The sequence below is a fragment of the Nematolebias whitei genome, chromosome 10, assembly GCF_014905685.2.
Source record: "Nematolebias whitei isolate Nwh7 chromosome 10, NemWhi1, whole genome shotgun sequence".
NCBI lineage: Eukaryota > Metazoa > Chordata > Actinopteri > Cyprinodontiformes > Rivulidae > Nematolebias > Nematolebias whitei.
This window is the reverse complement of record NC_056507.1, coordinates 11,540,194-11,564,920: the sequence shown is the minus strand read 5'-3', so window position 1 is coordinate 11,564,920 and position 24,727 is coordinate 11,540,194. Positions and strand designations below refer to the sequence as shown.

At 39.8% G+C, this 24,727-nt stretch overlaps 2 protein-coding genes across 2 annotated transcripts in view; both read right to left on the bottom strand.

Annotated features, from left to right (window-relative positions):
• Positions 1-2,023: 2,023 nt before the first annotated feature.
• Positions 2,024-15,086, bottom strand: ano10b (anoctamin 10b). Its single transcript, XM_037682628.1, has 16 exons — positions 14,943-15,086; positions 14,786-14,866; positions 13,408-13,682; positions 12,341-12,514; positions 10,325-10,462; positions 7,386-7,502; positions 7,157-7,273; positions 5,353-5,691; positions 5,092-5,274; positions 3,959-4,014; positions 3,795-3,869; positions 3,228-3,392; positions 2,935-3,126; positions 2,729-2,866; positions 2,542-2,658; positions 2,024-2,450 (listed from the first exon to the last, which is right to left on the bottom strand). Exons 3-16 carry the CDS (start codon positions 13,673-13,675, stop codon positions 2,427-2,429), a joined length of 2,103 nt encoding a protein of 700 aa, XP_037538556.1. The 5' UTR covers positions 13,676-13,682; positions 14,786-14,866; positions 14,943-15,086; the 3' UTR covers positions 2,024-2,426.
• Positions 15,087-18,940: 3,854 nt separating this feature from the next.
• Positions 18,941-24,727, bottom strand: part of fa2h (fatty acid 2-hydroxylase) — a 45,452-nt gene continuing 39,665 nt past the window's right edge. The window contains exons 6-7 of the mRNA XM_037683356.1: positions 23,529-23,781; positions 18,941-21,845 (exon numbers count right to left, since the gene is read on the bottom strand). Of these exons, the coding sequence (XP_037539284.1) occupies positions 21,778-21,845; positions 23,529-23,781 (321 nt within the window). The 3' untranslated portion in view covers positions 18,941-21,777. The remainder of the gene's footprint in view (positions 21,846-23,528; positions 23,782-24,727) is intronic.

The window sequence follows — 24,727 nt, the reverse complement described above, 5'->3', positions numbered from 1 at the left end:
ATTGTTATAGAAGCAGTTAACGTCTTGATCCTAATTTTCTATTGTGCTATTTAAACATGATCAGTGTCTGGACTGCAGATGTTGGCTCCAGCTGTTGTCCTCCATCTGGCTGCAAGTTTAACGGGTGACAACATGCCAGTGTGGCGCCATCTGGTGGCTGAATACAATAAATTCATAAACACAGTAAACTTCCATGTGAAGTTTAAACATATTTTTTACGATGGTTGTATTTGTTGCTGTAGCTGCACAAAAGAAACACTTCACCACCTAACAGGTGACTCATTTTAGAAGACCGTATTAAAACACTTATTTTTGGCAGTAAATGTTATTAAGCAAAATGTTGGATGATGTAATTGCAGTGGAAAATTTATAAAATTGTAAAATATTAAAATAAATGTTTTATAGGTTTTTTTTTTGTTTTTTTTTTACAAAAACAAAAATTTCCCAACAATTAGAAACACCTGCCCTAACTTTACGCTGTTTACGTATGTTACGTCCGATTTTAGTCGGAGGACTCGAAGTTGGCGGTTAGCTTGATTTGTTACGCAAGGATAGATTGCAGTTAGCCGTTAGCATGATTCCTACTTTCAGCTGCGCTACAACGTTCCTGAATTAATATAAAAATGTATGGTTTGTAAAATATGCCCCCCAAATATTAAGTGCTTGTTTTTTGCTGATAATTTTAGAATTAATTGGTTAGCTTTAGTTTAAATGCTTAAAAGCGTCTTGATAAGTTTGCGCAGCAAGATAATTTTGTGGCTGAAGAAAACAAAGCCAACTTTCAGAGCCGCGGGTCAAAAACCTGTTAATTTAATTTAACTTTTTTTTTTCATAAAAAGTGGATTTACACAAACAACGACATGCATATTTAAGGCAAAACTAAAGGTTGTGGAAAGAACTAGGTGAGTAAAGATTGTCGAAAATGTGTTATTTTATTTGCATAGCTGTCCAACAAAGTTGGAAAAATATGTTTAATATTGGATGTTTATACAGTTTGTTACTGGCAGTGTCAGTACAAAAAATATTAGTTCCCATTTCAAGTCAATTTGAATTTACTGCCTGTTAGAAGAAAAGTTTGCCTCATTGTATTTTATATTCCAACAATGTGATTCTTAATAAGTTAGTAGCTAATAACCTGTCATACAGAAGCTGAAGCTGGTCCTGCGACAGGTTATTGGTAATTTTTTTCTCCTATTTGCACAAATATGTAACTATTTTATCTGTTCTGTAACTAAAAATTCAACACTTAGTAGCTCTGTGGCAATGTTAGTGCAAAATATGTGTTTCAAGTGGTTTATTTTTGAAGAAGGTTGAGCCTTTTTAATGTCTTGTGGAAAACTAAATTGTCTGTTAGGTATGGGCACATTGGCTCATCCCTTGAGTTATAGAAGCTTGTTATGAATCGGGTCAGGTACTGGGCTGAAAATGAGTTCATAAAATCTCAGAATTATTTTAGTGAATTACAGCAAGTCCTGTTTTTTCTGAAGCGTAATATAAAAGCCTCAAAGATTTTACACAGAGGAAGAGTAAGTTTGAAATTAACTCATGATTGTGGATACGCAGAAGGTGAGACTGGGGCCACTTTTTTACTGAAGACAATTATTTGGCTTTTATTAGTGTTCTTGTTGAGAAAAAAAAATAGATCTACAGTATTTTACTACATTTATTATTATTAAAAAAGTATTGCCTGTTGCTTTTCTGCCAATGTTTTGGACCAAGATTAGCTAAAACTATCACTCACATGAACCTTGATAATAACGTCATACCACGACAAATTTTTCACTATCTGTAAAATGTTTTGTGCGGCAGCCATCTAGAATTGTGTTGACTCCAAAAAGGTAATCATTTGTAGATAAACATCCAAAGAATACTTTCTGCAAGATTTACGTTTGTCTAGTGGTTTGTTTAATATTTTACTAACTCAATAATTGCCTCGTGTGGATGCATCGTATGTCCCTCATGTTGCTGTGTGTACAACAAATAACACTTCAAGCCGCCTTTAATTTTTTATCTTTTATTGCTTCTTTGACTAAAGCTCCGTTAATGATATTATTTTCTGATTCTGACTGCTGAATACAAACGGCAGCTTGTTACAGCTCTGAAACCAGCATCCTTTTTGTCTTTGGCACTGCCCCCAACATCAAATCCTGAAGCCTGTGAGTCAGCATACTGAAGTCTCGGAAGTTTATTTTTTTCTTTAAATGTCTTCATCACAGCACTTTGATGCAGAAAATAAAACCACTACATTCACTTTGCTGCTCAATATTCAAAAATAAAAACACTTTATAGCTGCTGTTTCAATTGCACTTGTAGGGTAGATCTTTGTATTAATTGCAGAAGCACCGTGTTGGTTAGTGAAGGCAGCAAAAACACTTAAAAACCAGGTGACAGCAGTTGGAGCTGTAAAACTCCACCTTGAAACAAAGCTAGGACTCTTCAGTATGCAGCTTCTGGGTAAAAAAAAAAAAAGAAAAGAGAATATGTCAGAGAGATGATAAAGGAGGTAAAAATATGAAAGAGAGTGCACAGAGTCAGGTTAACCTCATGTCTCAGAGCCTGCATAGATGTGTACTCCATGTGCTCCCTCTTCTTTCTGATCCAGCCGGGTTCATCTGGGATCAGAGCTGCCAGGATCACCTTGACTAAAATGAGTAAATGCTGCAAACACACAGAAAGTCAAAGCAGAGGGACTTGGAGAGGAGCAGTCGTTTAACTCGTGGCGTCTTACCTCCACGATAACAGCCCCCAGCAGAAGGTTGATGCTGCTCATCTCACCCTCCTGACACCTCTTCTGTAAACGTGGCGACAGCACCAGCAGCCAGCAGTTGGACACGACGGAGACAAAACTCAGGACCTCGAAGGCGATCTAAAACGCAGGATGTTATCAGACGGGGTCAAAGTGTGTGATTTCTGTTTGTACTGCACCCTACTGACCTGCCACACGCCCATGCCGGCCACGGGGGGAAAGAAGGGTTTACGAAAGAGTTTACAAATCTTGTAGGCATCCGTTCGGATCTCTGTTATGTTGTTGAGAAGCAGCAGAACGGCAGTGAGGGGAAACACGCAGGAGAAAAGACTCAAATACCCAAACTGCACCAGGAGCTCGATGTATTCTGCAAACAGGCCCTGATGGAGAAGCATACAGTTTAACTTTGTTGTATCATAAAATAGTTACATTTAAACGTGACTTAAATCCTGTTTAGATGTGTATTTTTTGTTTTGCTCACAGGAAAAGGAGGCAGGGTGCTCTGGTTCCTGAATTTATCCTCTTCTGGGTCGTCTTCCGTCTCTGTCCTGTGGGGGGCGCTGATGAATCGGTCCACCAGGTAAGGTATGACCACCTCTGTCACCTGGTTCACCAGCTGACTCACGATCAGCAAAGAGGCTAAACGCTTCAAACACACAGAAGAAAACCTGTACACATCTGACTTTACATCCTGGATCCACTCCACAGCTGGGTTGGTTTAAAATACTCCTCGATAAAACAGCAAACAAGGTAAAATATCCTTAAATTAGTTTAAAAAACGGACCTAAAAATGTTCAAAAAACCTTATTAAAGCCACATAAAGAAGCAGCATTAATGCTTTAGTTGGATTTAGCTGGAAAATAAATGTCTCACTACTTTGACTTGACTTTGACTAAAGAGTTGTAAAGTATCCAAATAAGGGAAAAAAAAGTCTAGTGAAAGACAATATCCAGACTTTTTACAGAGAAAAAATATTTAAAGTTCATGGAAGCCCTGCAGTATATATCTTTCTAAAGTCTAAACAACGTTTTAAAAGTAGAGCTGCTACCTTCCGAAGCAGTGGCACGTCCTGCTTGAAGAAAGCAATATGGAAGAGCACTGCAAAGTAGTTGAAGAAGGTGAACTGAAGAAATGAAGAAAAAGATCGGGTCATAGTGTCAGTCAGATTGGGTTAACGATCAGCGACTGGACTGAAAGGAGAGCAGAACTCACCACCAAGACCTTTCCAGTCAGATGGTTTTCGTATGAAGACTCTTCTCTGTGGTTCTCTGAGGCAAAATAAGAAAAGTTCAACTTTATTCTCGTCTATAAAGTGCATTCCGTTAAAGCTGCAAGAATTTCGGACAGGACAAAATAAATATCTTCTTTAATCTTCTACAAATCATCACAAATGATAGAGAAATTAGCATTTTTTGCTGAGAGCTGAACAACTTTAATTTGCTGAAGAAGCTAAAACTGAGCAGAACACCTGTTAAAAGCTAAAAGGAGCAAATGGTAGATAGAATTAAAAGGAACAGAAAGCTAGCTAAGAGCCAAAAGAAGCGGAACACTAGAACGAAAAGAAGCAGAATCTTAGCTAAAAGAAACGGAACAAAAGCTAAAAACAGTAAAATGGTAGATAAAAGCTAAAAGGAGCAGAATGCTAGCTACAAACTAAAAGGTATAAAGCTCTAGCTAAAAGTTAAAGGGAGCAGAATGCTAGCTAAAAACTTAAAAGGAGCAAAGCACAAGCTAAAAAGAGCAAAACACTAGCTAGCGCTAAACGGAGCATAATGCTAGCTAAAAGGAGCATAATGCTAGTTTAAAGCTAAAAGAAGCAGAATGGAAGCTAGAACTAAAAGTAGCAGAATGCTAGCTAAAATCTAAAAGGAGAAGACAAGCTAAAAGGAGCAAAAGTTGTAGCTAAAAGCCAAAAGGAGCATAATATTAGCTAGATCTAAAAAGAACAGTACACAAGAAAAACAAAACAAAAAAAAAGCTAAAGCTAGCTAAAAACTAAAAAGAATATAAAACTAGCTAAAAGGAGCAGAATGGTAGCTAAAAAAATTAAAAGAGCAAAACATAAATTTCAAGAAGCACAATGTTAGTTAAAAGGAGCAAAAGTTAACCCCTGCTGAAAGTAGGAGAACGGTAGCTAAAAGTATGGTAGCCAGAAGCTGAAAGTAGAAATCGGCTAGTTAAAATCACTAAGTGACAAACTGAATTTAGTACAAAAAACTAATTAACAACAACAACAACAAAAGATTCTACATAAAAATGAAAAAGGAAATGCTGATTCAGTGTTCAGACAAATTTCTTCTTTGGATGAGTTTCTGATCCAGCATGGGTCACCTCTGCCTGCTCACCATATTCAGTCAGAGACTGAGCCACCGTCTTGTAAACCGTGGCGAGCATGTTTGTATAGACGATGTGCAGCACTGAGGGCACATAGAGCAAAGCCTTAGACAGCAGAGAGTCCCAGTTCTTGTGCAGCTGCTGGACCTGGGCCTCCCCCCAGTAGAAACATGTCATCCCCAGAACTACCAGCCCTGTAGGAGAGACGGTTCCATCAACGTCTGTAACAGTTCAGCAGATGGTTCACTGCTCACTTCATTTAACAGTCTCACCTAAAAACAGCCCCACCACCGGGACCGACACCAGTGCCATCCGTAGTTCCCTCTGCCACTCAGAGAACAGCGGCTCCATGCGACCGGTCACCGGGTTCACCCCAAGTTCTCCGTGGAAACCGGGCCGAGGCTCTGCAAAGCGTTCGGCCAGGCTCATGGTCCCCCAGCGGTACGAGAGTGAGGAGCTCCGGCGTTTCCACAGCTCTATAATCACAGTGGACCAGATCATGCTGAATACTGCCTGGACCATGTGACCGCTGATTACCAGTCCTGGGTCATCCTGGTCATCTGCAGCCTGAGGACCTGAGACTGACTCCAGCATCTCCCTGTGGACCTCACCTGAGACATGCAAGAAGATCTTTTTAACAACATGCAGCAGAACATCTGTAGAACCACCTGAATACCTGCTTCTGTAGATAAACACATCACTGCCATCATCTAAAGAGGATAAATCAAAATGATTGTTCAGTTTCTAATTACCTCAATGCATTTTTGCACTTTTTAATTAAAGAAAAACACTTTCTGTAATACAAGTTTTCTGAAGGAAAAAAGTATAAATAAGATTAACCCAAAGTAATTTATCCTAAGCAGGTATATAGATGCACCAATACCATTTTAATTTTTTTAAATTGAGTACAAGTACTTACATTGTAGTACTTGCAGATACCCGAGTACTAACGAATGCCATTACACCTCTTACAATTTGTAAAACCTCTAATTATAAATGACCTCTGTTTTAATATTTCATGTTGAAAATTTATTTTTTTAACATGTGAAAAATAATTTAAAAAATGTATAAATCAATCTAACTTGGCCCCACTTTCCCCAATTTTTTTTTACTCATGTTTAATGGTCATTCAAACAGTAATTTTTGGCACAACAGAGACAGTTTCTAAACTAAGTAACACTGCTAAAAGCTGAAGTATAAATAATATTAGGAAAACAAAGCAATGGACAGAGTGTCTGTTACTTTCCTCTTTAAAAGTCACCCAGCATGAATGGTGAGGGACAGCATGAGTTTAGTATTAGTTTTCCTTTGAAACCATTATGGCAGTGTCTGCTCATTAAGCAGCTCAATGCCCTGGGGTGGAAGACTGATCACCGGTCAGTTTTGACCACATCCACTCCCCATTTCGTCCCCTCCTCTCAGAACGGTGGCGGCTGTCCAGACTTGCTGCTGACTATCCAGGTGGATCGATGCCTCCTGCACCGCTCTCATCTTTCTGTAAGGAAGGAGGCCTTCGTCCTCTTGTCATGGACTGAGCACTGAGATTGCTGCGAAGCTCCGTTGCTGCCTTCTGCTCAGTCGTTCACTTTGAAATACCTCCGCATTTGTGTGTTTATTGGCAGTTGGGAAACAACTTTATGTTCACCAACTGTTAAGGAATGTGGCTTAGGACGGCCAACTCGAAACAAACAAATTAAAAACTACCACCACACAGCTGATGTTGCTCCTCTACCATTTGACCACTCAGCTGAGAGGTGAACACTATGTTAAACTGGCATTGGTACTTTGGCATCAGAGTGCTTTTATGAGTATTGGTAGATGTCCACGCTATCAAACAGAAATCCAACACAGGTATTGGTGCATCTATAAATAATTGCATTCTAATAAACTTTAATTAAAATAAACTAAAGTTAATTTACTGGTATTGATGTATTAGAAACTTAAACAGCTGCTTTGTCTTTTTTATTATTATTGTAGAATAAATCAATATATCTCAATTTTAAAGGTCAAATAATACTTAAAAGTCCTTTTTAATATATTTAATATGTCATAATGAAGATAAATCCACACACTTACTTGAAAAGTATGCAATGGACATGCCCAGTATGGCTGGAGGAAGCAGAGACCAGGTGTAGAAATCGAGGAAACTGAAGTAGAACGCCACAGAGCTTCCAAAATACTCATTGACTTTATCTGGATACATTAAGACAGAGAGGGGTTTGGTGTTGGTGGTCGCCTACATGTGGTACTGTGACTCGGCTCTTCTTATCAGTGAGTTTTACGTGTGCGTTGTGAATCCACCCACCCAGCGGCTGAACCAGCTGGTTCCCAGCGTACCAGCCTTTGCCGAGGTCCTTCAGTTTTTTTGGATTGTGGAGCGGAAATGTGTCAACAATCACACCGAATGATCCCAGCTTTTGCCCTGCAACAACATGCCATCTTGTTGTGTCAGAGAAACGCTCTGAACCCACAGTGACATCAGAATATATTTTTTAAAAAGTTAATAAAATCATAATTTTTACTGTTAGGATGAATAAATCTCAAGTAAACAACAGTAACAACCACACAAATCAGCCAGGATGTTTAAACATGTAGTCGGTACTAGGATTCCCTATGGAATGCATCTTATCTCCTGTTTGGACCCATTTGGACCAACTTGAATCAGGTATTGCACTGGTGATTTACCTTGAGCTCTTTCACTTACCACTTAGCTGCCAATAAGTTGGTGGTTAATGTCAACATATACTGTAAGTTCATGTTCAGATTCTGTCATTAACCCGTCTTTTTCTGGATTCTGGTACCGTGTAGAGAACGACATTACAAGTAGACGTTTGGATCAGTTTTTTTTTTTTCCTTCTACTAATTGTACTTACAACAACTTCTTTCAGCTTTTCCCTCTTCAGAGGTCACCACAGCGAGTCATCCTCCTCCATCTCACTCTGTTCTCTGCATCCTCTGTCCTCACTCCAACTACCTCCATGCCCTCTCTAACTGCATCCATATTACTGTATCTCCTCTTTGGCTTTTACCTGGCAGCTGCATTTCTAGCATCCTTCTACCATTATACCAACTGTCCCTGCTCTGGACATGTCCAAACCATCTCAGTCTGGCCTCTCTAACTCCTGTCTTGAAAACTTTTCCTTTGACCTTTGCCTCCACTCTTTTGTCACAGATCACTCTTGAAACCTTTGTCCATTCATTCCATCCTGCGTGGACTCTTCTTCACAGCTTTATGACACTCACTGATTCACTTAATACTAGTACTTAATATCCTAATATTGATAAAAGATGCTTTAAACATAACTGAGTATGAGTTTTCGAAATGCCAACTGGTGATATTTAAACAGCAAATTACAGTCATTTTAAAATGGAATACACTACACAGTGCTGTGCAAAAGTCTTGACTCATCTCTCATCTTTAAATATTTTGTTTCCAATGTTTTATACTGAATAAAAAATATAAATGCAACACTTTTGTTTTTGCTCCCATTTTTCATGAGCTGAATTCAAACAAAGACTTTTTCTATGTACACATTAGTGTTTTTTTCTCAAATATTTTCACAAATTTGTGTAAATTTGTGTTAGTGAGCACTTCTTTTTTGCCGAGATAATCCATCCACCTCACAAATGTGGTATATCAGGCTGACCACAATAAAAGGCCATTCTAAAATGTGCAGCTTTACTGTATTGGGGGAGGGGGGTGATGGGGTCAGAAAATCAGTCAACATCTTGTGTGGCCACCATTTGCCTCACACAGTGCAACACACCTCCTTCACATAGAGATGATCAGGTTTTTGGTTGTGGCCTGTGGAACGTTGGTCCACTCTTCTTCAATGGCTGTGAAGTTGCTGGATATTGTCAGAAACTGGAACACGCTGTTGTATACGCTGATCCAGAGGATCTCAAACATGCTCAATGGGTGACATGTTCGCTGAGTATGCATGAATGATGAGTCCCATGGGAAAACTGTATGTTTTCAGCTTCCAGGAATTGTGTACAGATCCTTGCAACTTGGTGCCGTGGATTATCAAGCTGCAACACGAGGTGATGGTCATAGATGACTGGCACAACAATGGACCTCAGGATCTCATCACGGTATCTCAGTGCATTCAAATTGCCATCACTAAAATGCACCTGTGTTCACTGTCCATAACCTACACCTGCCCATACCATAACCCCACCGCCACCATGGGCGACTTGATTCACAACATTGACATCAGCAAACCGCTCACCCACACGACACCATACATGTAGTCTGCCATCTGCCCGGGATTCATCCATGAAGAGAACACTTCTCCAACATGCCATACGCCATCTAATGTGAGCATTTGCTCATTCAAGGGAGTTACAACTATAAACTGCGGTCAGGTAGAGACCCCGATGAGAACGGTGAGCATGCCAGTGAGTTTCCCTGAGACGTTTTCTGACAGTTTGTGCAAATCGATTGTTGCAGCAGCTGTATGGGTGCCCGGTCTCAGACGATCTTGGAGGTGAAGATACTGGATGTGGAGGTCCTGGGCTGGTGTGGTTACACGTGGCCTACAGTTGTGAGGCCAGTTGGATGTACTGCCAAATTCTCTGAAACACTTTAGTAGTTGGCTTATGGTAGAGAAATGAACATTCAATTCACAAGCAACAGCTCTGGTGGACATTCCTGCAATCATGATTATTGCACGCTCCCTCAAAACTTGTGCCTTGTGATCAAACTGCACATTTTAGAGTAGCCTTTTGTTGTGGTCAGCCTTAGTCACACCTGTGCAATGATCATGCTGTCTAATTATCATCTTGCAATGCCACATCTGTGAGGTGGATGGATTACCTCAGCAAAGGAGAGGTGCTCACTAACACAGATTTACACAAATTTGTGAACAATATTTGAGAGAAAAGGGCCTTTTGTGCACATAGAAAAAGTCTTAGATGTTTGTTATGTTAAACATGTCCCATGGGGACATCAACAGATAATGTCTCATGGGACATCAAGCATGGTGTTTGATGAACATATCCCATGTTTGATATGTCCCATATTTCCTCATGAAATATGGGAGCAAAAACAAAAGTGTTGCGTTTGTTTTTTTCAGTATGAATGAAACCGTCCTTCCTGTTTTCTTTTCCTCAGGCATTCAAACTGAAACAAACACTGGTTTATTGTCCTCAGTTTGCTCCAACAGTAAATGATTCAGTATCATGGGACCTTCCTGTTTCTCTGGATTGCAACTAAGTCTGTAAACACAACCAGCTACTCACAGATGTTGGCCCGGTTCAGCAGTATGCAGCTGTCGGACAGACCCGGTATCCTCAGGTCCCTCTGCGCTCGCAGGCCATCCAGCTCAAACTTCACTATGTACTGTCGCTCTGCTGAGGTGAGAAACATCTCCATGTTGTCTGTCATACACAGATGTAAACGGCATTAAATCACACACACAATATATTTAAACATTCAGATTTTGATCTCAGTTTTATTCTACTTAAAGTGATGAACAACATGATTCTTGCTGCTGATGCTGGAAAATCATCCGTTAGTCGTATTGGATCCAAGTGCAGCTTATTCTACTGGACTGCCTCCAAAACTGGGTATCTCTGATGTAGCCTTGTCCACACAGGAGTGCTGTCGTTCCAACATAATCTTTTCCCTGTTAGCACGTAAGTGGTTTTTATACTACTCTGAGCAACTGGCATCTGCAGCACAAACACAGGTATTGTGTCGTAGGTTAGGCAGGAGATGGGACTGTGACTTTGTCGTTTATAAAAGTTTAGATGTGGGCTATCCGCACGAGCACCCAACAGTGGCAATTAAGGATTTTCTCACTCTGAAACCCAATTTAGAAAGAGTTTAGGTAATCTTACCTTATGATACCCAGGTGTGTCTTTATTTTACCCCAATGACCCACAGCAACATTAACTCCCTGAATGACTTTATCCTCAACCTCATGTGCTGAATGGCTCAAAACGTTATGAAGCTTAATATTGAGAAGAACTGAGCTGATTTCATTTTAGGCCCGACTCTTGAAACTTGTGCTTCACACCATCTAGGTTCCCTGTCTGGATATTTTACATTAATCTGTAGGAAGCTTGGAGTTATCTTTGACAAGAACCACACCTTGAACTCGTGTAAATTCAATAGTCCAGTGCTGTTTGTTTATTTTTTAATTAATTAATTAATTTATTTGTTTATTTAATTGCATCTTAGGGAGAGTGATAAAATGTTATCCAGGAGCAATCTTGAGAAGGTCATTTATGCTTACATTTCATCCTGCTGGGGCTATCACAACTTCTCATATTAAACATGTCTGAGTCAACAGAATGTACAACATATGGTACTTGACACAATACTCATGCCTGAATATATAAGTTAGTTTGTCCAAAACACAGCAGCCAGGCTTTTCTCTAAATTGTGAAAAAGACAGCTTTTCTACACTGACTTTAAGTAACTTTAGACTTGTCGAAAGACTTTATCGATAACCTACAATGCCTGAGCAGGTCTTGCTTCTAAATACACTAATATTGACCTTTTTAAGTCCTATCTACAGCCTGTTTAACCATCCTTAAATCCTATTTAAATAACACGGGTGGCCTTCTCTTAAGAGTCCATGTTCTTTGGAATAACCTCCCAGGAAAGATTATACAGGCCAACTTCATATTCCTTTAAAGACAACTCAAAACTGGTTCATCCCTAAAACTAACGAAATGAAAACGTTCTGAAAATGATCAAGTACTAGGAGTGAAAATACAACTAAAAGCCTTCAGGAGGTCTGCAGAGCTGTTCATCAAGACTGCTTTTAAAAGATTACAAGAAAGTAGGAGTCCTTTTTAGCAATGCTACAACAGAAAGTAAAGCCAGCTCAAATGCTTCAACATGGCAGTCTCACCTTATTTGGGAACAAGAACGTTAAACACACAGTCCACAGCTCTGCGCTACATTTTCGTTTTTGAGTAATAAAGTAAAATTAGGTTTACCCTTATCTTCTAGAATGATCATAAAACACTGATAAGCTGTTCTAGTCATCTTTTTAACATCAAACTTGCAAATTATACTGCAGTCATAATTCATAAGATAGTGTTGCACAGTGTTGCTGTAAAATCTCAGGCTGCTTCTGCAGAGTACTTCATATATATTCTGTTTAATAGTGACAGAGTTTACTTTACAGACATCCAGAGTAAAAAAAAAAATAAAGACGAACATGAACACCACGTTACTGTCTCGTGTTGTTTTTTTTTATCATGTAAAGTCTGTTCAGACACCATCAAAGCTCTCAGGCCTACCTGAATCTTTAAAGTTGTCTCTGTCGCTGTAGGAAAATGACTCCATGTTGTCGTTTTGGTAAATCTTACAAAGACCCAGCTCCTCTGTGGCCCGGAGCAACGTGCAGCGAGGCGCCGACACCACGATGATGTTACCGCTGGCGTCCTCGCCCGGGTGGGCCAGTAAACCAGCACCTGGAGCGGGACAGTGAACATTCGACAGGTGCACATTTACTGAAATATATAACACTAAAGTTTTGTGTGGACATATAACAATAAATAGGAATCTGTTTAATGTGTGACTTCTGGATCAGCACGCACTGTTTTCCTGTTTGAAGTTTCTTCCGTACATTATATTTTATTCTTTTACAAACTGCTGAAGCAGATTTCAAGTAGAACAAGGTTTTTTTTAATGGAATATAATAAATCTCTCTTTTTTTTACTTGTGTGTGTGTGTGTGTGTGGGGGGGGTGGGGTGTAATTAGTGTTGAATATTTAGAAAAATAAAAGTTAATCCCTGGAATGGGCTGCATGTTTTGATATAAGAACGGCTAAAATAGCACAAAGTTAGCAGAATTAGTTGACTGTCAGAAATGTACGTAAACATTTAAAACAATTAGCATTTATTCAATAGCATTATTACGTACTCGCATGAAAGAATTGGCAAATGTTTTACACTAGATGCCCTTCCTGACACAACCTGGACTCGAACCAGCAGCCTCAGAATTACCAGACTGAGGCACTGACCTCAGAGCTACCGCAGCCCCTTTGACACAATTCTGGGTTTAAAACTATTTCTCTAAACTTGGAGCTTGAAATGTACATTTTCCTGTTTTAAAACACGCATGTATCAAACATCGTCTTCCATCGGTACAAAACAAATGCTTTCTACTTTAGCCATTATGCTTTGCATTATCACTTGAATAATTGAACTTGATTAATTGACATGTTTGATGTGAATGCAGTTCAATAGTTTAGTGATGGTTCCTGGAAACATCTCGATCGATGAGGCAGACGCTCAAACATTTGATCTGCTGTGTTTTTCTTTGCAGACGGACAGCGGCGCAGCAGAAAACTCGAGTCCTCACCTCCATCTTTATGAGGAGCTCCAATGAGTTTGATGAGCCATCGCTTCGTCTCCGGGCCCACTTTCTTCCCGAGCTTCACCAGAACCAGCGGCTCAACCCGGTCTGAATAGCAGCAGGGGCAGCTGACTTTAGTCCAGCCTGGTCCAGAAGAGGAGGTGGCGGCGCTCAGTTTGCTCTGAACCTTCCCCGCTGCTGCTTCGCCGCCCAGCTGCTGGGTGGATGGGCTCTGGCTGCCAGATGCACCTTCATCATCTCCTGCCTTCTTCATCGTGAGTCTGAGCACAAAAACGTCACAAATGAAATAAAATCATCTTACAGTTTGTTGAGAAACAACAAAAGATTTGGAACAAACCTCATAAGATGTGTAAGCGCTCAGATTATGTCTTGAGGATGACTCTCAGCTACTACCACACCAAGTTTGAGCTCAATATCTGTCAGTTGTACTGATCGATTAACTGTGCTAACCTTTTTGATTGGCATTGACGCCAAAATTTAAATAGTTGTAGATGTAAAATCCACAATCATTTCCTGAAAGTTTCATTCAAATCTGTCCACGGATTTACGAGATATTTTGCTAAAACAGGCACATGTACACTCATGGTTATCATCCTTCAACTGGACAATTGACAAATGAACATTTCTCGCCTCTCTGGCATCGTTTTTAACAAAGTCATAGTTCTGGTTGACCCAGTTTCTCTTGTATGTTTTAATAAATTGAGACTAATTATGCAAATATAGCAAATGCTCTAAAAAACAATTTCCTGGCCCTAAAAGTAAAACTATAAGCTGCACAGATTATTAACTTGTACTGATGCAAAGGTTAAAAAAACCCTGAAGATTTCTCCTGTTTCAAACCTCCACTGTGAAAATGAGACATCTTTCATGTCATAACTGTGTCATAAACAATTTAGAAAAATAATAACCGTAAATAAACGCACCATCCTCTCATCAAACCATTTTCAAAGCACCTAAATATTAAAACCAGTCAAATAACAGTTTTAATTTTCATTTTGCATTTTGACATTTGCATCTTCTGTTGAGTTATAACTCCTTGCAGAGAGTTTAGATTTGCATGAACACAGAAACTTCATGTGTCACTTTTTATTTACAGTCCGCTTGTTTTTCAGTCACTCGCTGCACCGTCAAGATACAAATCTGCTGTCAAGACTTCAGCAAACCGTGGCTGCTTCAGCCCGAACGCCGGTCTGACACCGAACTTCTTGTGTTCTGTTTGTTAAAGAGGCGCAGACAATCCGGTGTCAAACTTATTCAGCCAGATGTGAAAGTGATAAAGAACTTCCTATGTGCGATCGGTCTGAGTGTCGACAGAACACATTTCGGGTTGAGAGTAGATGAGTCAGGAAATGCAGTACTGTACCTGGCAGGGCGCTGATGATGAGGTTCTGGGCTCCAGTTCTTCGTCGGGCCCGCCCCAAACTCCTGTTTGAGTGCACACACACTGAAAGAGGCAGAACCATCAGATCAGGAGCCCAGATTAAAAGAAACCAGCTGCAACAAACCGTGCAGACACTTACCCAGCTTCTGAGTGTTTGCTCTCAGTTTTCTCTAAGATTGTGTTAGTGTGCGTGGGTGTGTGTTTGGTGTGTGTTGCAGGAATGCGGAGAAACTTCCCAGAGGCTGCAGGGTGTGTAGTCTTGTTTGGTTTTTTTGTTCAGACTCCTCCCTGCTGTGCTGCCGGCTCCTGTTTTACTGCTGCAGCTGCAGCTCAGGGTCCTACTGCTCCACAGCTGCCGTCACGTTTGCACAAAACACACAAACAAAAAGGCAGAAGCTGCAAAACTCTCAGGTTAAAATGAAACGGAGATGTGAGACGGGAACAAACACGAGACTGAATGAAAACATCATATTTTGTCTGTTTACGGTGAAGTGTTTACTGTTGAACACGTTACTGCTGCATCACAACAGTATTTATCTGATTCTCACCTGTATGTTGGTTTATTGCTCCACCTACTGGAGATTAAAGGTCAGCGCCACACAGGATGAAAGTTGAGTACACTGTTAGCAAAACATTTAATGAACTATCCATCCATTCCTTTTCGGGTTGCCACTGAACAAATTTAATGAAACTAGCAGAAAATAATAATATTATATATATTATAATAGTATTGCAGAGTCATCCCCAAGAACTTTTACAAACTCCTTCCATGAACTGTTTAGACTCAACACTGTCTGTTAGCAAATTATCTTATAAACCAACAAAAAAAGTTAAATCGTCATCTGAACCAGTTTCTTTTAAGTGAGAAACGTTTCGTCCCCCATCCAGAGGACTTCCTCTGTCTGCGGCCTGTCAAGCAGATCTGTCCCATAAGTAGTTTTCATTGCTGTGTTTCAAGCCAGCCTCCTGTTGGAATCTCAGAAGCAGGTTTTTAACGCGTGCAAACCCATCGGTCCAAAAAACTTTTTTTCTGAACCACTTTGACTTTGCAACATTTTTCAGTCAGGTCATCTGGACAGTTTCTTTTTTTGTGCTGAAACGTTTCGCCTTTGATCCGGAAGGCTTCATCAGTCAAGGAAACGCACAACACAAAACTGATTCTTCCCCCAACAGTTTACTCCAAAGTGGAACAAACCAGTTATGTTGATGCTAAGATGGTCTCTTTGGTACGCCCCCTCCTCCATTGCCGGCCCTCTTCCTTGTTGACAGTCGTGTCAAACTGGTTGAAAACAACAAAGGCCATGCTCAATAATCCAGGTATACAATCCAACATTTTTCAGTCAAGTCATCTGGACAGACTTTGGTTGTCCTCAAACTATTTCTGTGAATAGCAAGTTGGCCATCTGGCCTAAAACACTTGATTGTGTGTTTTGCATGTGGAAAGTACTACAGTACTTTTGAGATTCCAACAGGAAACTGGCTTGAAACACAATGAAAACTACTTATGGGACAGATCTGGTTGGCAGGCCGCAGACAGACAAAGTCCTCTGGATGGGGGACGAAACATTTCTCACTTAAAGAAACTGGTCCTGATTAACATAATTTAACCTTTTTTGTTGTTATCTACCTGGATGATTGAGCTTTCAACCCTCTTTTATCTCGTGAACCATCCATCCATCCTTTTACCCACTTCTTCATTTTTGGTCCATGGGTGTCACTGGTGCCTATGTACAGCTATCTGTGCGAGAGGCGGGGTACACCCTGGACAGGTCTCCAGTCCATCACAGGGCCACATAGAGACAAACAAGACAAACAATCATTCACTCACACCTAGGGACAGTTTAGAGTTATCAATTAGCCTAACATGCATGCTTGGCCTGTGGGAGGAAACGGGAGTACCTGGAGAAAACCCACGGATGCACGGAGAGAACTAGCAAACTCCACCCAGAAAGGCCCCTGGACCGGGATTTGAACTGGCAACCTTTTTGCTGAGAGGCAGCAGCCCTACCAGTTGTGCCACTGTGCTGCCCTCATGAACCAATGAACAAATTTAATCAAACTCGCAGAAAATAATAATTTATATATATATATATATATATATATATATATATATATATATATAATGGTATATAATATTATCAGTATCTGAGTCATCCCCATGAACTCTTACAAACTCCTGATATTAGCTATTTAGACTCAACACACTCTGTTAGCAAAATATCTCATAAACCACTGTACAGCTTTTAATGATATTTTCAAGACTGGATATACTTCTTGAAGTGAATAACTTTTGGAGACATCCTAATTCAAGATGGCCGCCACAACCAAACAAAACGGCTTTTGCTCAGTTTTACAGAGATGAAGCTAAATTTAATGTGGTAGTAGCTGAGAGTCATTCACCGCCCCTGCTCTGTGTGAGACTTACAACTTCAGCATTTCTTATGTAGGTTTGTTTAAACTTTGGCATAAGTCATTTTTATTGTTGTCATTCAAAAAGTTTAGTAAGTTATCTTTTTTTTTAATGTAGCTTTATTTTAGTCATAAAGAATGTTGGGTTGCAGCCAGCTTGTGTCATCGTTGGACTTCAGCCTTTCCTCAGACCTTCCTGCTCAACACGATAAAGCAAGAACAGAAAACAAACGGTTTGTTTCTCATTATCTTGAGGTCTTAGATAAAACAATGTCACTAAAAAGTAAATTTTTCTCAGCTTCTACGCTGCTTTAATGTTTCCAAACAGAACAAAGACAACTGTGATGGTTTTTTTTAATTACTTAAGTTAGCTGTATGGTTTCACCTCATAACCTTTTTTTTTTTTAACACCCCGCAGGGCACGCAGAAACATCTGTCATTTACAAATTTCAAAATATAATCAACATTTTGATAATTTGCCATAAATGTCAAAGTAAAAAGCTGTTGTTAATAGCTTGAACTGTCATTGTCCGAGGTAGAGTAACAGTGATACCTTAAACTTTTTTTTATTTATTGGGGGGGTGGTAAAGGGGCCACTAAAAACCTTTGGGTGGCACCAAAACCAAATCTAAATGTTGTAGAAGTTAAACTTTGGTATGACTAAAATAAGGAGGATGGATTACATCTGATTAGACATTAAATAAGACTTTCATGTTGTAAAAATAAATGTCTCAATGTTGAACGTTTGAGAAATAATTAAAATTAGCTCGAAAAACAAAATGACAGGTTTGATTTTTTGACTGTAGGCTATAAACATGCTATGAATCTAAACTTTTTCTTTAGTCTTAAAAAGACGCTTTATTTTCTGCATACATTTAGCAATATTTGGAGACATCTAAAGTAAAACTATAAATTGAGCTGTAAATACATCTATGAATTTGTAAAACTGGTTGTTGCTTCAAATCTTTCATCAATACACATGAAGAAAATCCATCCATCCATTATCTTTACCCGTTTATTCCATTTTGGGTCACGGGGGTCACTGGTGCCCATGTCCAGCAATCACTGTGCGAGGGGCGGGGTACACCCTGGACGGGTCGCAAGTCCATCGCAGGGCCACATAGAGACAAACAACCATTCACACTCTTACTCACACCTAGGGACAATTTAGAGTTACCAATCAGCCTAACATGCATGTTTTTGGTCTGTGGGAGGAAACCGGAGTACCCGGAGAAAACCCACGCATGCACGGAGAGAACATGCAAACTCCACCCAGAAAGGCCCCCGGACCGGGGTTTGAACCAAGGACCTGCTCGCTGAGAGGCAGCAGCTCTACCAGTTGCGCCACCGTGCTGCCATGAAGAAAATCATTAAGTAAAATGTAAAGTAGAAAGGTGTTTAAATAGTTTCAGCATTTGGATATAAAACTAGAAATGCCATCTATTACAGGTTAATTTATTAGATTTGCTACACGTTCTATAAAAATGTTTTAAAACCAAATTTTACTTTAATGAAAATCTTTTAGATTTTGAGATGGATAAAAAATAACAGACCAACATTGGAAATATACATTTATTTACAGTTTACATTGCATATAAATTTCAATTTTCAAAATAAAACATGAAGCAAGGTAAACACATTTAAGAAATATATTTTATGCTGCTCAAAGTTGAGCATGAAAGTAGTTTGTGTAAGAATCAAAAGCTTTCAGGTTTTAATTTTTTCACATAATTATACATAAATAAGATGCATGTTTTATTATATTTTATTCCACCATGTTGAAGTATTTCACTTTGCCAAGCCGACAGCACAATCAAATTATTACTTGCTCATTAGTTTGGTCATTAATTAAACAAAACATCTTTGTGTGGTTTAATGCTTATAACTTGACCGTACGGGGGTTCTCCACAGCCGGTACCTTAAATAGTTTTTTTAAATGACACATTTTGGTTCTGGATCAGTTCCAACTCACCCCTGAAAACCCACTGGTTTTACTCCAGTTTCTGTAGCGCAGCCCTCATTACATTTAAACATTCTTATCACCGCAGTGAACTCGTAGAAAAAAAGTGATAAAAGTTGTGATATTGCTTTCTGGGTTAATATCTGAAATAAATGCTCTTCTTATAGAAGAAAATAAGCAGGCATCTTTATTAAAGCGTGAAACAGTTATAGGAGGTAAAGTTCTTCAGTAGATGTATTTTTATTTTACTTTTTTTGTGTGCAACAGATACGTAAAAAAAGTTTGTTCTGCTCGAGTCATCAGCCCTCCGATCGGGTATCTGAAGGAGATGTGCTGAAGATCCGCCAGCTGGTGCCGAGACGTCCTGCCGTAGAGTCAGTTCATGGATCATCATCCTCTGCAGGGATCTGCGGGGCCAAATGACCCAGGTGGATGGAGCAGAACCCAAAGGCGGGACTAGTTTGGAGTCTGGACCAAAGGTAACTCAGACCTGAAGCAAAAAGCAGCCAGTTGGTGGTAAACCACTTTTGGCTCCAGCTTCGCTCCTTAAATATTTTTATTTCTGAAATCCTTATTGTGCCCCTTTTGATTTTAAGGTTTAAAGACTGAAGGTTTTAAAGTCACTCATTGCAAATCTGTAAAAACAAAATGTTATCCTGAACTGTATCAAATGGCGCCATTTGAAAGAGTTTACTCCAGTTGTTTTCCAGCTGTGTTGAAATGTGGGTATGCACTCAATGTAAACAAAGCACTGAAAACCGTGCAGATGTTTCAATCATGTGAACGACCGACAATACAGCTGGGCGATACCGCTAAATTTGGTACTGATCCGAAATCAAGTAAACACAGACCCAGTATCACCAATATCAATCCAATACGTTTAAAGGGGCAGCCGAGTTTCCCACATGGAGAGCGGAGTGTCACGTTTTATTTCCATTATCATTTTATTCTATTGCTTTTCACTAATAATTAGACGTTTGAATTTTAAAACCCAGAATGGGTCTTAGGCAAAGTTTCCCAGTAAGTTAAAAAATAAATAAATCTGCATCACTACTGACTTTGCAGAAATTAAATTGGCACAAAGTGGAGAATAAATGTTTTTGAATGTACATACTTTAGTTTTTGTTCAAAATTAAACATTTTCCTTTTTCATTGCACTTCAGGAACAGTAGAAACTCGTATTGATTTTATCAATATTTGTACAGCTCCGCACATCACTACTGACAATAGCTGTCGAATAAATCTGGCAAAATCAGAGAAGCGTAGAATCGTAGAGAAGACGCTTTGTTGGAAATAGAAGAGCGAGTCTGCTGCCGAACGCCAAAGAAAATCAAAAAAGTTTGAGTGAGAAAACTTGAATAAATATCGGGGCTCGAGCTTCTAGAGCTTTTTATCTGCAGACGTTACTCAACAGATCTGAGCGTAAACGTGTACCAAAACATTACAACTGTCAGACTTGTCCATCCTAAACAGCTCTGCTATGGACGGCAACGTTTATTTATTATAGTCACTTGGGTTGTGTTGTAGGTAAACAAACACGTGGTGTTTGGCAGACTTCATTGTGCTGATTTTGTTTCTTATGGTATGAACCTTTTTTTGATCAGTCTTCACAACTTTGCAATGAGCACTTTCACCTACAGTCTGCAGCTCTGACGGGGCTTCCTCCTGTGACCTTTGACCCCAAGATCCCCACAGCAGGAAGTCCGACTGACTGGCTTCAAGCCTTCAACTCCATCCCTCCATCACCACAAAGACAGCTCTCTCTAAATCCACTTGGTAAAGTATCCCATCATCCCTCTCACTGACAACACAAAGCTCGTGCAGCTGAAGTCTCTCTTTACACAAAGGAATTTAAAAAACTTATTATTTTTTTTTTACATTCTTGAATCAAAGAGAGAAAAATACAGAACAGATATGCAAAAGAATATGTGCACTTTGGTTTCAAACATTTGGAGCCCTTGTTTGTCGCTGCAGTACATTTCACATCTGCAGCGGTTGTTTATCACCAATAAATTAAATCTGGGCTGTAAAACGAGGCTCGGTGCGATCCAATGATCTGAAACCAAATGTTTTCTGTTCATAGCTGTGAAAGTGACTAAAACAGAAAGTAAGAAGGAGGGGTGAAGTCATTTCCTGAGTTGATAGTTTGGGTGTACGCACACACTTTTGTCAACGTTCACACACCATCTGTCACTTCCTTTTCCCTCTCTAAAGGTGAGATATTCAAACATCTGCATTAATTTGTTAAATGTTATTCCTGTTGAGCACCTGAATGCTTTCTTTGAAACAAACTAAACAAAACGTGCACATGCGTGAACGAGTGACCCCACCTCCCAGTTGTGTGCACGGCGATCAGGTGAGGATTTGGCTGCCGAGCATCAGTTTGGTGATTTTTTTTTATTTAATTTTTTTTAAGCAATGGCACTGAAAGTGCAGGACGGTTCACACGCACTCGTACGACGGAGCTGAAGGGAACAACGTGCAGTTATTGTGTTGCAGTGAAGGTGGAACAATCGACTGCAGAGGATGAGCTAAAGAAGCCGGGCGGGTTTATGACGAGGGTGGCGGACAAGTCCTGTGGCCCTTCAGGAGAGCCGTTTATACGTTAAAATTTCTCATCGGGGATTACTGTGTTGAAGGGGTGATCCCAGAACGTGGTGGTGATTCCAAAACCTGCAGAGACAGAAAGACAAGTAACGATAAAGCATTTACAAAACGTGTTCATACAATGAAGCAGGCTCACCATTTATCAAGATTACGTGTTGCACTTTTATTCATTCACTCCTAGTTCTGCTTACTTTTTAACTAAACTATTTTCCTAAACAAAACTTTGTATTGACAGTACCCATAATGCTTGTGTTGGGAACAGTTAGGCTGGCTATGGTGGGATTGGAGAAGAAGTTTAGTGGAAATAGAAGCTTGTCTTAAAACCACAACAATTATATATAATTATTGAAAAACTGGTCCAAATACGTCCTTGTTTTAAATGTGTACTCCAGCAGAATACAGCATAATTGTGAGGTGGCTGCCACGATGAAGGCAGAAGTGGACAATGAAATAATGTGCATGGCCACAAATACAACATTACAAATCCTGCACACAGGAATTATCCAGCTTTTCAAAAACTGGCTGCTCAAATCATGGCTGCTTGGCTCTGAATTCAGTGAGAATACAGTAGTCCCTCACTACTTCACGGTTCGTTTATCACAGACTCACTCGATCGCAGTTTTTCAAAATAAGATTGACATGACACACAATTGGCTGATTTATGGATGAGCCGCAAGATCGGCATAGAATTTTTATTTAAAATTAATTTTAAATTATTTAGCACCTGCTGCACAACCACAGCTGCAGGATAAGCTTCCTGCAGCAGCTGATCAGCTGATCTCCGTGCAGAGCAGCAAAGCGAGCGTGGCCAAGATCGCTTGCAAGTGGCACAGAGTAGACGAGGCAGAGAGCTGAAATCATGACATTTCGTGCTCTTTTAGAGAGTTTAGAAACATTGTTTAGAATATTGCAAGACTGTGAGAAGGGCTTCAATGCCTTAATATACTAAAATAAACTACTACCTACTACTTGTACTACTCAATGTTTCCCCTACCGTTATACAAGCAGGGCGCCCCGCCCCCGTTAATAGAACCAAGCGCCCCATCTACCAAACCCCACCCGTTGGCACTGATGTAACGCTAAACTAGCAGCTCGCAATGCAGTTGTGCTAGCTAAAAAGCTAAAGGCAGCCTCTTCCCTCACGTTGAACGCACCCCCGCCACTCAAACTGTCGTTAAAAACAGCGCACGGCTCAGATGTGTGTCTCTCTTCTGTCACCCACCCCCCCTCTAAAATTGTTGGTTTAAACCGCGCACTGCGCAGCTCAGGACGTGTCTCCGTCCGTCTTCACCCCCCCGAACAAAAATCACGGACAAGATGAGCACCCCGCCATGGCAAGTTGCTACTATTCCTACTTTGCAGTTTTTCCACTTATCACGGGGCTTCAGGGTACGGATCCCCCGTGATAAACGAGGGGCTGCTGTACAAGTAAAAACATGAAAGTTTCTCACAATATTGTGTCAAGTTTGAGGCACCAACTGGCCTCGTAGCCCAGTGAGGTACAACATTTGAGTCTCTTATGAGAAGGACTCAGGGTCCAGGATGAGTCTACTCGTTCTGTCGATACAAATTCCTGGGAACGAATATCTGAGCGTCATTCATTGGCTCAATATTTTCCCCTCCATCATCTGCCTCTGAGGGAAAGTAGGCGCCAAAAGCTTCTCAAAGAAAATGGTTTCAGCCATGAATGGCTCTGACAGCAGGGCGAGTCCACAACCGTTAAACGACTAGCTTGAATACTAGACTGACCTGATCTCTGGTGCTCGAAGTGGTGTTTGACGTGGTACGCCTTCAGACCGTACAGATACGTCCCTCTCTTCGGTGAGCCGTAATGAAGGTAGTAGTGGATCATGTCGTACACAACATATCCACACAGCCCTCCGACAAACACGGAAACCCCGAGGATATGAGGAAGCACGCTGTGGAGGATGATATAAAACAGCCCCACCACTATGGAGGCCAGACCAGGAGGGAAGACGAGCCGAGAGCCGTCAAACGGAGACTGTGGAGAACAAAACAACGAGTTGATACGAAAATGATCAATTCATCTTCATCACCGAGCCAAATAAGAGTTATAAGACCACAGGTTTACACTTTGTTTACCGTGATAATTACAAAATACATAAAGTTTTACGTAACATTTCGCGTGTGAAACGTGAAAAGTTCATTATACAGAAAGACTGACAGGTTTACGAGTTACAGGCAAATTTTAAACACTTTTTATAAAATCATTAAATGATCCATTGAAATAACTCATTTTGACCATTTTGCCATTTAATTAACTTGTATTGTTTTGCAGTAAGATAAGACATGTTTTAGGTGAAAATATGTGGTTATACCACAAAAGATGGAATTTAGAATTTGGAATTTGGAATTTTGCCTTTGTGTAAATCTGGTTTTACGTATTCGTTTCATATTTTTAAAGGTCATCCAATTTATTTATTTATTTTTTCAATTGATACCAATTTTTTTTTATACATTTTTGACCCATTGCGTTTATAAATAAAATACAAAACGTAATAGCCTAACTTAAACATATTAACAAGTTTTAGAAAAACTTGTACACTTAAAATAATTTTTAAAAGCTTTCTCACTACAGTGAGCTGGATCAACAGGAAGGTTGGAAAGAAAACTGTTTTTTACCTCAATGAATAACTTGTCAATAATTGATTACAATATTGATCAAAAATAATCGTAGTTATTTTTTCCACAGTTGAGCAGCCTTACTGTAAAGGTTTCTTTCATTTGTCAAGTAAATCCTAAGTCTGGCCGAGTCACGATTTAAAGTCATTAGTCCATCTTGTAAGAAAGTAATACAATTTTTAAAATTATTTTATTAGAGCTTAATTTTTGTTTGTTTGATCTCATTCTCAGGTTGCTGCTTCAAGTCGTGTCTAAAACTTAAACTACTTTATTATAAAATAAAATCATCTTTTCAATTATTGCCC